The sequence below is a fragment of the Mercurialis annua genome, linkage group LG1-X (assembly GCF_937616625.2).
Source record: "Mercurialis annua linkage group LG1-X, ddMerAnnu1.2, whole genome shotgun sequence".
In the NCBI taxonomy this organism is placed as follows: domain Eukaryota; kingdom Viridiplantae; phylum Streptophyta; class Magnoliopsida; order Malpighiales; family Euphorbiaceae; genus Mercurialis; species Mercurialis annua.
This window is the reverse complement of record NC_065570.1, coordinates 72,985,038-72,999,708: the sequence shown is the minus strand read 5'-3', so window position 1 is coordinate 72,999,708 and position 14,671 is coordinate 72,985,038. Positions and strand designations below refer to the sequence as shown.

The following is a 14,671-nucleotide window of genomic DNA, read 5'->3' as shown; positions in this document are numbered from 1 at the left end:
CTACCGACGTCGTTTCCTTATGACTAACCCGTCAACACACCGTTTCTTGGTCTAAATGTTAACCAAACCTCAACCGGACTAAGCGTGCCTGAAGGCTGCAACTAGAATTCTAGAACCCATCGGTGAACCCGGGAAGAAGTTCCTAGCTTCCGCCCAAAGTCATCAATTTCACAGTCAATCATTTTTTCGCCGTACAAATTGGAAACGCGACGCAATCGCTCAGTTTATCCGATTTCAGCTTCTTCATACGCCAAATACATCGGTAGAGTTTCATATTCTCACATATATCTGATATTTTAGTTTTTTTTAATGGTTTGGTATTTCTAAACCCTAGGACTAGAATGTGATTGTTTTGTTTATGTTCGATTTTAATTGTCAACCTGATTATTATAAATCTGAAACAAAGATAGAACAAAGATCTCTCTTGCATTTCTGTTGTTTTGAAATTCATGTGAAGTTTTTAGTCTTACATGTTTGTTTATCATTTTGCCACGGACAGGCGGCATTTTGTTCGTTTTGTGAGCTATTATAGATTTTTTCTTATAGTCATGTCAGTTATAAATAAAAGAGGCTTGGTTAGGAAGTTCAGAATGGTGTTCAACATTATTCTGAACAGAAATAGGCTGTTATATGCTATCTTAGAATGCATGAACAAAAATTAGCTGGGCGCTAAATCGAGATGTTCAGGAAGAACAGGTTGCTCCAGCTCGATAAGAACAAAAAGGGCTGTTAAATGCCATCTTCGAAACTTAAGAAGTTAATTCATTAATCACATAGTTATCAAAAGCGCGCCCTAGGCGCACGAAAAGTGCTAGACAAGGGTTATGCGCCTGAAAGCGCTCCGGGAGCGCTTAAGGTGTGAAGCCCGCTTTTTCCAGACGAGAGGAGCTGTTGGAAACCCTAGTTTGTTTTATTTGTTAAAGTTTTGGGCTTTGGACTTTGAGCTCTTAAAAATTAAAATGTAAATAAAACTGCTAGTTAAAACTGAAACCCTACAAATATTAAAATATTACACTTAAAAACTATAATGCTCAAGACTCCTCTGTTTTGATCGATGCTCTTGTTTTTATCACATCAAAATAAGAATCAAGGTCATCCGAGCAAGCTTTTATATATCTATAGGTATTTTAACTTTATTACGTATAAGTGCCTAGATTAACTCGGGCGTGCACTTTTTTTGCTACTTGTAAATTGAATTTTTAGATGTTATTCGATGAGTATGTTCTTACATTGATTTGTTCATCGATCAATTAATGACCGTTCAAATGTGTCCTTGCTCGTGTAAATCCTTGTGGTAATGCAATAGGTTCTTCTGCTCTGCCTACTATTATACTATATACCTTTTCTTCCGGATTTTAATAGTTTAGTGGATTGGATTCGAGGTGCTGATTGTAATGGTTGGTTGTGGTTTTAGACTTTCTTTGCTGCTGAGGTATCATGGCTGAACAATTCTCCAATGAAGGTTCCAGTACAAGCAATGGATCTGGAGAAGGCTCAGATTCAACTGTACAGCTCAATATCAAGACCCTAGACTCACAGATGTATAGCTTTCGGGTCGATAAAAATGTAAGCATCAAGTTCTGTCTATCTGCTGTTATTGCAATTGAAACTGTGTTTTCCAGATAGCTCTAGAGTCCTGACCATAGTTTTTAGTCGTACTAAATGCTACTTTTCAAAAAGAAGTATGTGGATTATAAAATAGGTGAGGCTTTGAAATTAAGAAACCCAGCATGTTTTATGCATATCGGAGCAAGAAAGAAATGGAAGCTGTTAAGACTTGCAGAATATTATTTTTTATGAGTCCAAATAATTACCTAATGGGTTCATTATATATATTTCAGATGCTTGTTTCAGCTTTCAAGGAGAAAATAGCTGGTGAAATTGGTGTTCCTGTGGGGCAGCAGAGACTAATTTTCCGTGGCAAGGTCTTGAAAGATGAACATCTTCTTTCTGAATATCGTATCCAATCATTTAGTATATTGTAAACATTAGACCTGTACGGTTATCTAGATTGCAATTTTTTTTGCTAGTTTCAGCATCGGTCCTGCTTTTACTAAAACATTGTTCATCTGAGGCACTAAAACATAGTTATATATTGCCATTTTTCATTAAGCTTCCCTGACTATCTTTAGAAGTGGAGAATGGGCACACCTTGCACTTGGTTGCAAGGCAGCCAACTGTACCACAATCTTCTGCTAATACGAGCTCTGCTGATGTAAATGCAAATAATGGCAGCCAAGGTACTAATTGATTGTTTGATTCTTCGGTTATCTGGTTTTATGTGTTCCTCTGCTACCCTTTCCTGTTTATTGACAATTTATGGATGTGTGGTGTTCTTCACGTTAGCAGGAAATGATGCTAGTTCAGGCATCCCTCAAAATCGGATTGGGCAAATTTCGCACAGTGTAGTTCTTGGGACCTTTAATGTTGGGGATCCAGGTGAAGGCACTGTTCCAGACCTCTCTCGGGTGGGTGTTTCATTTTTTATTCGAGGTCTTTAATTAGGCCCCGGAAGTGACACTTTTATTTTAATGAATATCTCTTAATCTTTTGTTGTCTGATTTTTAGGTCATTGGTGCAGTGCTGAACTCTTTTGGCATGGGTGGCCAGACTGGAACTAACGGCGCTGGTGGCATGCAGTTCTCTACCATGGTAAGTTCCAATTACTTGAAGAGAGCCCATCTTTTACATACCTACAAATGTATCAGCTTAGTTTGTACCATTTTAAATTTTTCTAATCGAAATTGTTGTGATATTCTGTAAATTACCAAGTCCATGCATTAAAGGATAATAAGTGGGTTAGAACCTTTGCATGTTGAAAAAAAAAGTTAAATATTACTTCAAGCACGGACATTTAAGAAGTTTCATAATTTTTGCAGCCAAATGTTAGCAGTCAGACTGCCCAAGGAAATGAAAATGCAGGTGCACCACGAAACAGTTCTGATGGTCAGGGTCAAGCCGGAAATCAAGCGGAGTCTGGGCAGGCATTTTCTGGCCAATCATTCCAACAACCACCTCAAGTCATGCAAATTCCTCCGACTGCAGCAATACCTCTTCCCACGCTTCATTTGGTAATAAATTTTCACTTGTGCTTTACTTGGATTTCTGTATTGCTTCTCGCACTGTATATCTATTTAGCTTTCTTTTTTGTATTTTGTTTAACTTCTTCCTTCCTTTCATTTCAGCCAATTCCTGATTCTTTGAGCACACTTTCCGAGTTCATGTCACGTATGGAGCAGGCACTTGCACAAAATGGTGATGATAAAACTATTGAAATAGCACTACCTTTCTATTTCAACGAATTATTTTTCCTTCTGGAATTAACTCGTTTTGTTTCATATAGGGTATCAGCCGAATGCATCTTCAATTAGTGTGGGAGACACGCCAAGGCATGACTTAACTTCTCATTCACAGGGTTTGCAATCATTAATTGCTGTCCTGCAACATGCAGAACGGCTTCTCAGTGGACATACGGTCACTGCATTATCTGTAAACTCTAGTCTCTCCTATGATTTCTTTTCTTAATGCATGCATTTCCATAGATTGACCACTGTATGCTTGGGACTTTATATATGATTAGTTACATCAAAGGTTTTTCTTGTAAATTGCATTGTTATGAAATTTTCTAAATGAAGCAATCAAAATTTGAAAACCTTATAATCTGATTTTGTACTTGTAATTTGCTGCAACTCTGTAGCGTATTGCAGGACGCTTGGAACAAGATGGGGCTTCTAGTGATCAGTCTGTAAGGAGGCAACTTCAGACAGAATCAGTGCAAGTTGGCCTTGCAATGCAGCATCTAGGAGCTCTTCTTTTGGAGCTTGGTCGGACAATTTTGACATTGCGAATGGGACAATCTTCCGTATGGCCTAGTACATTCTCAGTTCATTCATTCTGTTGGATAAAATGTCAGTTATAATTTGTTTGTTCTAATTTACAGGCAGAAGCTTCTGTGAATCCTGGACCTGCAGTTTATATATCTCCTTCAGGACCTAATCCTATAATGGTTCAGGTTTGTGAGGAACTGTGTAATATTAGTAGTTTGATTAATTCCAGACTCCCACTTCTCTTGCTAGTAGTTGAAAACCTAATCTTTATTGTGGACCATTGTGCGATTGGGTGGTATTTTCAAAATATAAACAATTCATGGACTAACATAGCTTAGCGATGTAACTTGTAAGTGTCATAACCTTATAGAATTATTAGAAATAATTGACATAATGCTATATTCAAGTGCTGATTTTGGTAGATACTGTCTAAAGTGTGTGGTGTAACTGAGTTAAAATATATCTCAGTAACAATTATTAGATATGCGAAAGCATGTACAAAGTAGATGACGTTGTTCGACGGAGTAGGATTTTTTAATTGTTAAAAGATTCAGAAAATTTAGATAAACTTTAATTTTTGCATATCAGGTAGTTAAACTATATTACCAAAAGTTTTTGGTGTTAGATGGAAATCAGATTTATTAGGTGTCAAGTTTTCTGCAATTACTAGCTTGCAGTGTTAAGGATATAGGAGAATTTAAAATATATTTAATAAGTGTATGCGAATAGGAGAAATTGGGCAAATGAAACCTAAAGTCAGAGACTGGATTTCGTAAGAAAGAATGTGTATTTGCATGATAGGCACTGGTTGTTACTCAGTTAAGAATGCTAAGAAATGCTTATGCCTTATGCTGGCAACAATAGTAGTCCAGTCTGGAACTAATTGATAGATTTTAAATTTAAATGTTTCCTGTTCAGAAAATTTTCTTGTGTTATTTTCATGTGCTGAACTAGATCTCAATTTCTTACAGCCTTTTCCACTTCAAGCTAATTCCCTCTTTAGTGGTCCTGCTGCACAATCAAATCATATGGCTTTCAATCCTGTTGGTTTTGGTGCCGTCCCTAGGAATATAAATATTCATATAAGTGCTGGTAAGCTCCAACAAATTATTTTCGTTTTATTTATTACCTGCTAAGTTTATGTGACACTCTTTATCATCAGGTACCTCATTGTCACCAGTTGTATCAGCCATAGGTACCCGTACTGGCAATGGGGAAGCAATGCAGGGAGAACGAGGCAATACTATTGGTTCGGGGCAAGTGCGGATGCTACCAGTGAGAAATATCATTGCTGCAACTGTGCCCTCCCGTTCTACTGGTATCGCAGTCCCAACTGCTGCACAACCCGGTCAAAGTGTGTCTAATTCGCAGCCTTCATCCGATTCTACGTCTTTATCTTCCTTAGTATCAGAAGTCAATTCACGGATAAGAAATATGGTTGATAGCATGCGGGGAGAAAACCAGCCTTTATCAGGTAGCTGGCCATTTGGTATAATGATTATATGGAGTTGACTATCTACTACATGATAAGGCTCACAAAATATCTCTGCGTGCAGGCACTGTTAGCTCTAGTGCAGGTAATGATACATCCACTGAACAGCCCAGTGGCCTGCCGGTCAATGGGTCAGGACATTCTACTGTCGCCTTACCTGGGTTAATTTCTGAAGATGATAAAAAGGTATGTTTGTACACTGTTGAATCTTCTATATTGTTTATGATAGTCCCTAGTGAACGCTAATCAGTAAGAATGGCCAGGAACAAGATGAACATACCCAAGGAAGCAACAGTGAGGATAAGGAAAGTCTTTTGAGCCCAAAAGATGTTCGGTCTAGCTCTGTGGAATGTACAAGCGGAGAAACCTCTTTAATATTAGAAGAGACATCAGAAAATGTGCCAAGTTCCAGTGCAAAGCCTGGCCCTCCAGAAGGTTCCCAAGGTGTTCCTCTTGGATTGGCGATGGGGAGTTTGGACCGAAAGGTGTTTTGCATTCTTGATTTAATTAATTATTTTGTTATTTCAGTAAATTTTACTAAATGTCTAGCTGAGTTTTGCTGGGTCAATGTTGCTTAGCCTTGACAGTGTTCTGGAACATGAATTCGTTACTGGTCTATTTTGATTAAAACCCATTAAGTTTCACATCTATGAGTTTCGGAAGCAATGTGAACAGGCGATTTGTTGTTTAGCAGTTGTATCTGTTTTCTTAACAGAATTCGTTTCTTGGTTTATTTTCTATGTTACGTCATAGTTGGTATAGCATATTGATGGGAGAGGAAGAGCGTTCAGATTCAGACTGTGCATGGTTATCAAATGAATTTCTTCACCTGTCAATGAAATAGCTAATATGGCTAGATCTGCAGGTTTGAGATGTAATGAGATGTGGTTTTGCTTGTCCTGACTTGACTGTTCAATTAGTGCCTGGTATTTTTTCATCAGACCTGTTTTTCTGAATTAATACCTGATTCATTAAAATATCCTCGATTATCCCTATATTGCATAATTCATTATCCTTGGTACTTTTGATTCCTTCTACTGCTACTTGGACACTGGTTTCAATATGAAAAATTTCATTGCTCCTGATGGTCTTGGGGAAAAATGATCTAAACTCACTATTGTTTTTCTTTCATATTATTATTTGCTGTGTCTAGAGGCGAACCAGGCTGCCAAAATCATTGGTCAAGAGCAGGGATGATGCAACGAGCAATGCTCCTGTCAGCCAAAATCTGGATTCCGGGATGAGTGGTCATCAGGTCTTGCAATCTGTTGCATCTCGTAGCTCTAGGGTGAGTGCAGATGACACTGGAGCAGGTCAACTCCCCCAATCTGGAGGTAGCAATCCCGAGAGCAGACCTCTGGGACAGCAAAGTTCTGGTGCTCAGTTTGATGCAGCTAATGTTATGTCTAATGTTATACATAGCCCGGAAATGAATGGTTTATTGGCTGGTGTATCAGAGCAAACTGGGGTTGGTTCTCCGAATGTTTTGCGGAATATGTTGCAACAGCTTACCATGAACCCACAAATTATGAGCACCGTCAGCCAAATTGCTCAGCAAGTTGAAAGCCAAGACCTTGGGAACATGTTCTCGGGTTTAGGAAGTGGTCAGAGCGGTGGCATTGATCTTTCAAGAATAATGCAGCAGATGATGCCAGTAGTTTCCCAGGTTCTTGGTGGTGGGCCAGCTTCTCAACCTTCTTCTCGTGTAGAACCTGAATCCCAGATACCATACAATGAGAGTAGATCTGTTGGAAATGAAAATCCTGATGGTCAAAATCAAAATGTTCAGGTTTGCTCTCGTATACTTAGAATATGATAATATGATATATTAATAAAAATTATAATTAGAGCTTATCTTTGATTTGTATTCCAAAAGTGATTTAATTTGAGGGTCTAAAGTTTTGTTAGCTTGAATTTTCATTTATTTCCGTTTTAGTCATCACTGATTATCTTGTGTGTAGATTGATCTCCAGGAAGTGGCTCAGAGAATTGGACAGTTCAATGCACCTGGAGATATTTTTCGTTCTATAGCAGAGAATGCAGCTAGGTTGAGCGGCGATGATAGCAGAGCCCAAGACTGTGTTCATGAGTTGAGCAACAATGAAGATTTAGTTTCCGTAAGTTATACTTATCAAAACTTTTATTTCTGTTGACCATTGTTGATGCACGGGAATATCTTTTAGTCCCATACTGCATATTTTCTCATTTGTGCTGTGCAAGACTCAACACGACATCTTATTATCAGGACTATGTGGAGATGCTACAGCATGATATACGTCAGCGGCTGGAGAAAGACCCGGGGCAGGATTAGCATCTGCATTTTGCAGGGAGAGGATGGGTTTTAATTTAATCATTTTGTGATATTGGCAGAATGCTTTGCCAGAAAATATTACCTTAGTTGGGATCACTTTTAAACTTGTATAATCCTTGTACAAATCCATGATATAGTTGATTCGCCAATATTGTTTAATGTTTTAAATTGTCAATACATGTTTTATCTAAGATTTTCTTTTTAAATGTACCATTTGTTATGCTATTGTTTTTTACTGACGAATTTGGCAGCCTTGAACAACAAAGCTGCTGTCATGTTTTTTGTTTTTAAATTAAAAAGTCTCCACACTTGGATAACAAGCTGATGATTTTCAATTTTGAAAAAATAAATCGATATGAAATTCATATATGTATTCTGTCCATCCTGATGAAGTCGGTAATATTTCATTATATCACTGAATTTGTCGAAGCTTTAACTAATTTAAATATATTATTGACGTTAAAATAATGATATAGTCAATGCTGTTAAATCAATAAGTTTGTTAAATTTTAGAACATAAAGTGCAACAATCTTCCTATAAAAACATTTGACTGTAAGGATAAGTTTTTATTTTGTCTGTATATTAAATAAAAAGTTTAATTATTTAAAAGTATTTTAATTTATTGAAAAAAAAAAGTATTTTAACTTTTTAATTTTTTGTGTTTATATTCTTACTTGTTAAATTTTTTAATTTTAATTTATTTTTTATTTTTCAGATTCAAAAGAAATTAAATATATTCTTAGTATTATTTTACGCTTGCAATTTTTCTATATAAAAATATAAATTAAGAAATATGAAATAATATAAAAAGTATGTTTGAATTTTTTTTTAATTTGAACAAATGACTATGACAGAAATTGAAATTGAAAAATAAATTAAAATTGAGGTGAAGAACTCTTTCATACTCTGAACAAGATCATCTTTCTTCTTTTAATTAAAACCCTAAAGAACTCGAGTGTTGCTCTTGAAAGTTAGAATTTTACATTTATCAAACACTTCGGTTCCTTAAATGTTCAATAATTCAGTTTAATCCTTCCTTCCGATGGAGCAAACCGACTCAAAATCCAAGAAGGCCTTTTGCTGCCTCTGTAATCAAAGAAGAGCCGCTCTTAAAAGACCTAAAACCTTAGAGCAGGTAACTATTTGTTTCAATTTGAATTTTCAACTTTAACATTCATAATTACACTTGAAAACGAATTTATATTTGCTGTGTTTGATAAAGATATGCAAAGAATGCTTTTATGAGGTTTTTGAAGAAGAGATACACACAGTGATTGTGGATAATCAGCTCTTTAAACCCGGTGACCGCGTTGCTATTGGTGCTTCTGGTGGAAAAGGTTATTATCTTATTGTATTAATTTCATCTCAGTTGTTTAAATTGCCTAAAAATGAAAGAATTTAATTTTTATGTAATCAATTTTCATATTGAACTCATTTTTTAGTTGCTAGAGTTAATTCCTTTTAACTTAAAATTAACCAAGTAATTTGAAACAAATGAATTTATGCCAAATTTCACATGGCTTTTAAATTGATGTTTCCAGACAAATTCGTTCTTATTATTATCTTTTTCTTGCAGATTCCACAGTTCTTGCTTATGTATTATCAGAATTAAATCGACGGCATAATTATGGCCTGGATCTGTTCTTATTGTCAGTTGATGAAGGCATTACTGGCTACAGAGATGATTCCCTTGAAACTGTCAAAAGAAATGAAATTCAGGTTGAGTTATTGTTTTAGTATTTAATAACTTTTGTGAGCAATCAATTCGAGAATTTTACTTAGGGGCTCATGTATTTATCTCGTCATTTTCAGTATGGACTGCCGTTGAAGATTGTTTCTTACAAGGATTTGTATGGATGGACCATGGATGAGATTGTGAAGATGATTGGATTAAAGAATAATTGCACATTTTGTGGTGTCTTTCGTCGTCAGGTATAGAATATGTTTTCGCCATTATATCATAAACAGTGAGCATCGCTTTTGTTTTATTAATTCTCCCATTTTCATCATTTCTGAAACAGAAATGCGACCTACATTCATGAGCAATAACAAGTTAATTTAATATGTAGAAACAAGAAAATATTTTTGGTGAAATTCATAGTGTCTTTCATCTTGTAAGGCCCTTGATCGAGGTGCTGCATTGTTGAAAGTGGATAAGGTTGCTACTGGACATAATGCAGATGATATTGCTGAAACAATTTTATTGAATATATTGCGAGGTGACATTGCTAGGTAATGTATTGCTCACTAGGCACTCTTGTTCAGCTTTTTAATTACTGCGTGGTTTGTGTAAATTATATGGAAGCCATTTAATTTGTAGGTTGAGTAGATGCACTTCAATAACAACTGGTGAAGATGGACCTATTCCAAGATGCAAGCCTTTCAAGTATACCTATGAGAAGGAGATTGTTATATATCCTTACTACAGCCAAATTTCTTGAAAATTGTTTCTTGCTAATTGTTTCTTGCTAATTGTTTATTTATTATTCATTATTGGATGAGAATAGTTGCAATTTCTTGACCAGATTTGCACGTATGCTTATTTCAAGAGGCTAGACTACTTCTCCACTGAATGTAATTGTTCTAATCCACGTTCACTATGTACTGTGTAATATTGTGTCATGTTGTCGTGTATCCTGCATTTTGCCGCCTTTTTATTTATAACTTGCTTTGTTGTAGGTATATATTCGCCAAATGCATATCGCGGTTTTGCACGCGAGTTCATCAAAGATTTGGAGCGAATGAGGTTGTTACTCTATTGATGTTATGGTTTTCTACCAACTTTCCTAAAATCTTCAACAATTCCCCTGCTCTCCTTTCTGGGTGCAAAAGTTTCTGCTGTCTCTTAATTATAAGAGTTCTGAATACTGATAGAAGATTAAAAAAAAATTCTAAACGTTTGGTGAAGATTTTCCTAGTGTACCTCATAATATAGTAATGTAACAGCCATGGCTTACTAATGCAGACCTAGGGCCATACTGGACATCATCAAGTCAGGGGAGAGCTTTAGAATATCCACATGTACAAAAATGCCAGAGCAGGGGACTTGCGAACGTTGTGGTTACATTTCCAGCCAAGTGAGTATGGTTTTACATTTTGTGGCTAATGCAACATCCGTTACATTAAACTACAGCGAAGTTTGATGAAAAACACATCTGTTAAGTAGTTTTTCTGGTAATGTTCATCCGATAATATTTCAATGATGCATTTCATCATTGATCAATTTGATGCCTTTGTTGTGACCTAGAATTCTGCACGATTATATCTTAATCCTTTTCACATTGCTTAATGCGTCAGCAGAAATGGTGTAAAGCTTGTGTTCTGCTCGAGGGATTGAACCGGGGTTTGCCTAAGCTGGGCATAGGGCGTAGCCGAGCCCTTGATTCAGATGGCAAGAAAGAGATTCATCATGGTCAGGGTGCAAAAAACATCGAAAGCAAACAGTGCGGAACTTTGGATTTCTGATTTTGGAGTGCACTATTATTTCATATCGAGAAATATCTTCTGGTTCTTCCAAGATGCAACCTAAAGCTAGACACTGGCCAAATCAAGTCACTGTAGCATTTTTGTTTACTGTGAATTACTTGTATTAGTAAACTCTGTTCATATTTTTCTCAAACTGTTAGAAAAATTTTAGGTGAATTTAAATTTGTAGTTACCAAGAGCAAAAATAAAAATTCTTTACGTTTTAAGTTGGGTTCAGTGTGTTACCAAAAGATTGAGCCGGCCCAAAATAGAAATTTTAAGAATAAATTAGCCTAGATACTGTATTGGACCTAATTAATCTCAATATTACTTTGACAAAAACCCATTTAACATTTTACGGTTTCAAAAAATTGAATTTGAATTTACAATTATTCCTTTGCACAAATACAAATATTTAATTGTCAAAATACAAAGTCATTATTCCGTGTCAACCAAGATTTCCTTGCATGTTACCATTTGTGATTGATCTTTCCTAAATTCTCTCCGAAATTAACTCAATCTTCTCATTTACCAAATCTTTCCCAATAAACAAAATCCTTTTGACAAACCTTCTCCGATTCATCCTCTCCACTTATTCTCTCCATTATCCCATTCACTGAAACTTCTCATTCAATTTGAATTTGGAAGAAAATTAATTTCATAATGTTCAAAATTAGGTTTTGGCAAAATATTTGTCTACTAAAAAACTTTCAATTTCTATATAAAAAGAATTGACGGCAAAAGAACCATAAAGTTCTTAATCGGGAAGAAGATGATGATAGCGGTTTCGAAGATTTGAATATCATTGATAATCGAAAGGATATGGCTGTTGTTGATATGGTTATTGCTGTCAAGGTATTTTTTTTAATATATTTTATCTTATTTACTATTGTTTTTTGATCTATTTCTATGTATATATGCAATGTTATTTGTTGTCTTGTTTGGTAGTTATTGCTTTTTGTTGTGAATGAATTTATATGCATCATTGCAGACTGTTGTTAATTACTATGTTGTTTATAATATATTTTTAAGGATATTTTTAAATTGTTTGTTGGTTTTTGACAAATGATCTCGAATTCAAGAATTTATGACGTTAATATCATTTTTTATTAGATGTAGTTAACCAATGGTTAACTATGTGTAAACTGTCAGTTAAACAGTGTTTTTATTTTACAAAAAAATGAAGGACCTCTTGTCGCCATGATTAAAAAATCGGAATTGAGGATCAGATCCGCGACGCAACAACAATTTTTGATTTGTAATTTTATGACTTGATTTTTTTGTTGGTTAACCAATGGTGTACTAATGATATATTAATAATCTTATTTTTTAATATAGTAATAGTTAACTTTGGTAAATTTTAATTCTGCAAGCATTTCTAAAAATTTTGAATCGTCTTTGTTAATTTTTATATTGCAGTTTTTTTTTCTGTCAAACTGATGAAAAAAACGATGAACGAAGGTGGTTTGAGTTGAACAAAGAAAGTAGTCGTTGCAGTGGGACAAAGATAGGCGAACGATGAACGAAAGCGAACGATGAATGAAGGCGAGGTGGCTGGCAGCTGTTGTCTTTTTTATTGTAATTGGGATATTAGCAATGATGTAAAAATAATTAAGGTTAACTATATGTTTTCTAATTGTTAATTAATAGTTAACTAGTTTTATATGATTTTTATATAAAACATGAATATATATTGATAATTACTTTTTTTTAATTACAGTTAATTAACATGTGACTAATAGTTAACTAACAATTATTTTTATACGTATGATTATTTTAAAATAATTAAAATTTGATGTTCAGTTGTTTTTTTGTTATATTTGAATAATTTTAAAAATAATTAGGGGAGTAATTATATGTTTCATAACGGTTAACTATTAGTTAACTATACTTGTGTTGGTTATTTAAAACATGAATACATAATGTTAATTATCTTTTTTTTATTAGTTAAAAATTAACTAATAATTGACTACTGGTTAATTGACAGCTAACTAATTTGGTGTACTGTTAATTTTATGATATATTTGCTAGATTTATCTAAAAATAATTTTATGATGTTAATAGTTTTTTATTAAATTTAATTTATTAATGGTTAACTACATGTAACTGACAATATATCAGTTTTTTTTACAAATAAATGAATTTATATTGTTTATTCATATTTGTTGATTGTTTATGATGAGTTGATAAATTTCTTGTTTTGCTGGATTTTTTTTTGTTTCGCAAATACTTGTTGTTTTCATTTTTTTAATCATTTTATTTTTTTGGTTTCCCTTTAGCCGTTTATGGCATATAATTCAAATTATTAATTACTATAATTAAGGATTATTAAATATTCTTGAATATTAATTGCTCTATATTTATGCTTTGAGATTTTGTAGGAGATTTTGATTCTTGTAACCACTTCTTTCCTTTTTTATAGTTGACAGTAATTCTCAAATATTATAAAGTTATTTGTGCAATTTGAAAACTTAAAAAGTATGTCATCAACTTTTTTTTGGTCAACAGTAAAAATCTAATTAATTATAGCCATGTAGGGTACTTATTAATTTTTCTCAAATTTTAAAGTATAGTCAATTATAGCTGCAACCCTTTACTATTTGACGTGGCACGAAACTATAGCCTTGTTATTGGACGTGGCGTAAAATGACAGCCTACTTATGTTGGGGACGGTAAACCACTACCTCACAGGATTTAGACTTCCCTCAAGCTACAACGCAACTCAAAACGGAGTCTCTCATTCCTGGGAAGAAATCGGAGTTGGTGCTCGGATGGCGTCGTCAGCGCCGACGGCCTCTCAAAACCCTAAAAAGACGGTGGGGTTTATAGCAAACGCAATAAAGCATAAACATAGTTTTATTCAGTTCTTTGCAATGACCGGAATTTTGCTTTTGAGTGTGAGATCGTTGGGTCAAAAATACCGGCTCCACGACCTTGAAGAGGACACGTCAGCTCTTAAAGAAGAGCAGAAAACCCTAACGACTCGATTGAATAACATCAGGCAGGGTTTGCTCAACGAAGCCTCTCTTGATTCTACTGGCCGTTTTGCTTCTCGCCTTCGCCTTCTCTTCGGCGACGAAAATTAAACTGTTCCTATGTGAGTTGTTTATGTTCGTCTTTTTGTTGTAGTTTATGATATCAATAATCAAAAGTTTGACACTTTGTTTTCGCTGTTCGGAAATCCGCATTACTTCTAATTTTAACATTGTGATTTATGAACACCTTACTGTGACAGTTGAAAGGCTTCAATTTAGCTAAATTTGTCAAACTAATCCATTATGCTAGTGTTATATTACTCGAGGATTTTCCAATTACCTAGTGGAAGTTAAGAATACTCTAGTTTTGTCGTAATTATACTCCAAATTGTACATAATTCTCCTGTTACTTGTGGATTGAGTTTGGCCTATTTGCATTTTGTTTGTTATTTTGCTGCTTGATTTAAGGTTTGATGATTTGCTTATCAGATTAATTTTACGCCAGCGCAGTTGATCCATATTAACATTTATGCAATATGTTGTTGTTGGAGTACATCATTGGTGATACTGGTGCTATGAAATTGGATTTAGTGGTTATAA

At 34.6% G+C, this 14,671-nt stretch overlaps 3 protein-coding genes across 5 annotated transcripts; all 3 read left to right on the top strand.

Annotated features, from left to right (window-relative positions):
- The first annotated feature begins 31 nt into the window (after window positions 1–31).
- On the top strand, window positions 32–7,836 carry LOC126654236 (ubiquitin-like domain-containing protein CIP73). Of its 2 annotated transcripts, none has more exons than XM_050348255.2 (18): window positions 32–262; window positions 1,415–1,566; window positions 1,842–1,959; window positions 2,133–2,240; window positions 2,350–2,468; window positions 2,569–2,652; window positions 2,880–3,071; window positions 3,186–3,255; window positions 3,344–3,489; window positions 3,698–3,862; window positions 3,941–4,012; window positions 4,799–4,919; window positions 4,990–5,301; window positions 5,384–5,505; window positions 5,583–5,804; window positions 6,473–7,108; window positions 7,281–7,436; window positions 7,565–7,836. In XM_050348255.2, exons 2-18 carry the CDS (start codon window positions 1,438–1,440, stop codon window positions 7,628–7,630), a joined length of 2,838 nt encoding a protein of 945 aa, XP_050204212.1. In that variant the 5' UTR covers window positions 32–262; window positions 1,415–1,437; the 3' UTR covers window positions 7,631–7,836. The 2 variants fall into 2 exon arrangements, with proteins under 2 accessions (XP_050204212.1, XP_050204211.1); XM_050348254.2 differs by having other exon boundaries at window positions 2,347–2,468.
- Window positions 7,837–8,503: 667 nt separating this feature from the next.
- LOC126666024 (cytoplasmic tRNA 2-thiolation protein 1) lies at window positions 8,504–11,323 on the top strand. Of its 2 annotated transcripts, none has more exons than XM_050358967.2 (10): window positions 8,504–8,766; window positions 8,854–8,968; window positions 9,208–9,350; window positions 9,444–9,563; window positions 9,751–9,863; window positions 9,952–10,044; window positions 10,165–10,205; window positions 10,311–10,377; window positions 10,597–10,708; window positions 10,929–11,323. In XM_050358967.2, the coding sequence occupies exons 1-10, from the start codon at window positions 8,674–8,676 to the stop codon at window positions 11,094–11,096; spliced, it is 1,065 nt and encodes a 354-aa protein (XP_050214924.1). In that variant the 5' UTR covers window positions 8,504–8,673; the 3' UTR covers window positions 11,097–11,323. The 2 variants fall into 2 exon arrangements, with proteins under 2 accessions (XP_050214924.1, XP_050214925.1); XM_050358968.2 differs by having other exon boundaries at window positions 8,505–8,766; window positions 10,932–11,323.
- Window positions 11,324–13,741: 2,418 nt separating this feature from the next.
- On the top strand, window positions 13,742–14,447 carry LOC126682222 (uncharacterized). Its single transcript, XM_050377826.2, has one exon. The coding sequence runs from the start codon at window positions 13,757–13,759 to the stop codon at window positions 14,180–14,182; it is 426 nt and encodes a 141-aa protein (XP_050233783.1). The 5' UTR covers window positions 13,742–13,756; the 3' UTR covers window positions 14,183–14,447.
- Window positions 14,448–14,671: the final 224 nt, after the last annotated feature.

Bases quoted from the DNA above. Each gene is read 5' to 3' on its own strand.
- LOC126654236 (XM_050348254.2), top strand. From the start codon at position 1,438: ATGGCTGAACAATTCTCCAATGAAGGTTCCAGTACAAGCAATGGATCT. The intron at 4,013-4,798 runs GTTTGTGAGGAA...AATTTCTTACAG, and splicing joins CTAATCCTATAATGGTTCAG to CCTTTTCCACTTCAAGCTAA. The intron at 4,920-4,989 runs GTAAGCTCCAAC...CTTTATCATCAG, and splicing joins AAATATTCATATAAGTGCTG to GTACCTCATTGTCACCAGTT.
- LOC126666024 (XM_050358967.2), top strand. From the start codon at position 8,674: ATGGAGCAAACCGACTCAAAATCCAAGAAGGCCTTTTGCTGCCTCTGT. The intron at 9,864-9,951 runs GTAATGTATTGC...TTTAATTTGTAG, and splicing joins TTGCGAGGTGACATTGCTAG to GTTGAGTAGATGCACTTCAA. The intron at 10,378-10,596 runs GTTGTTACTCTA...TTACTAATGCAG, and splicing joins AAAGATTTGGAGCGAATGAG to ACCTAGGGCCATACTGGACA.
- LOC126682222 (XM_050377826.2), top strand. From the start codon at position 13,757: ATGTTGGGGACGGTAAACCACTACCTCACAGGATTTAGACTTCCCTCA.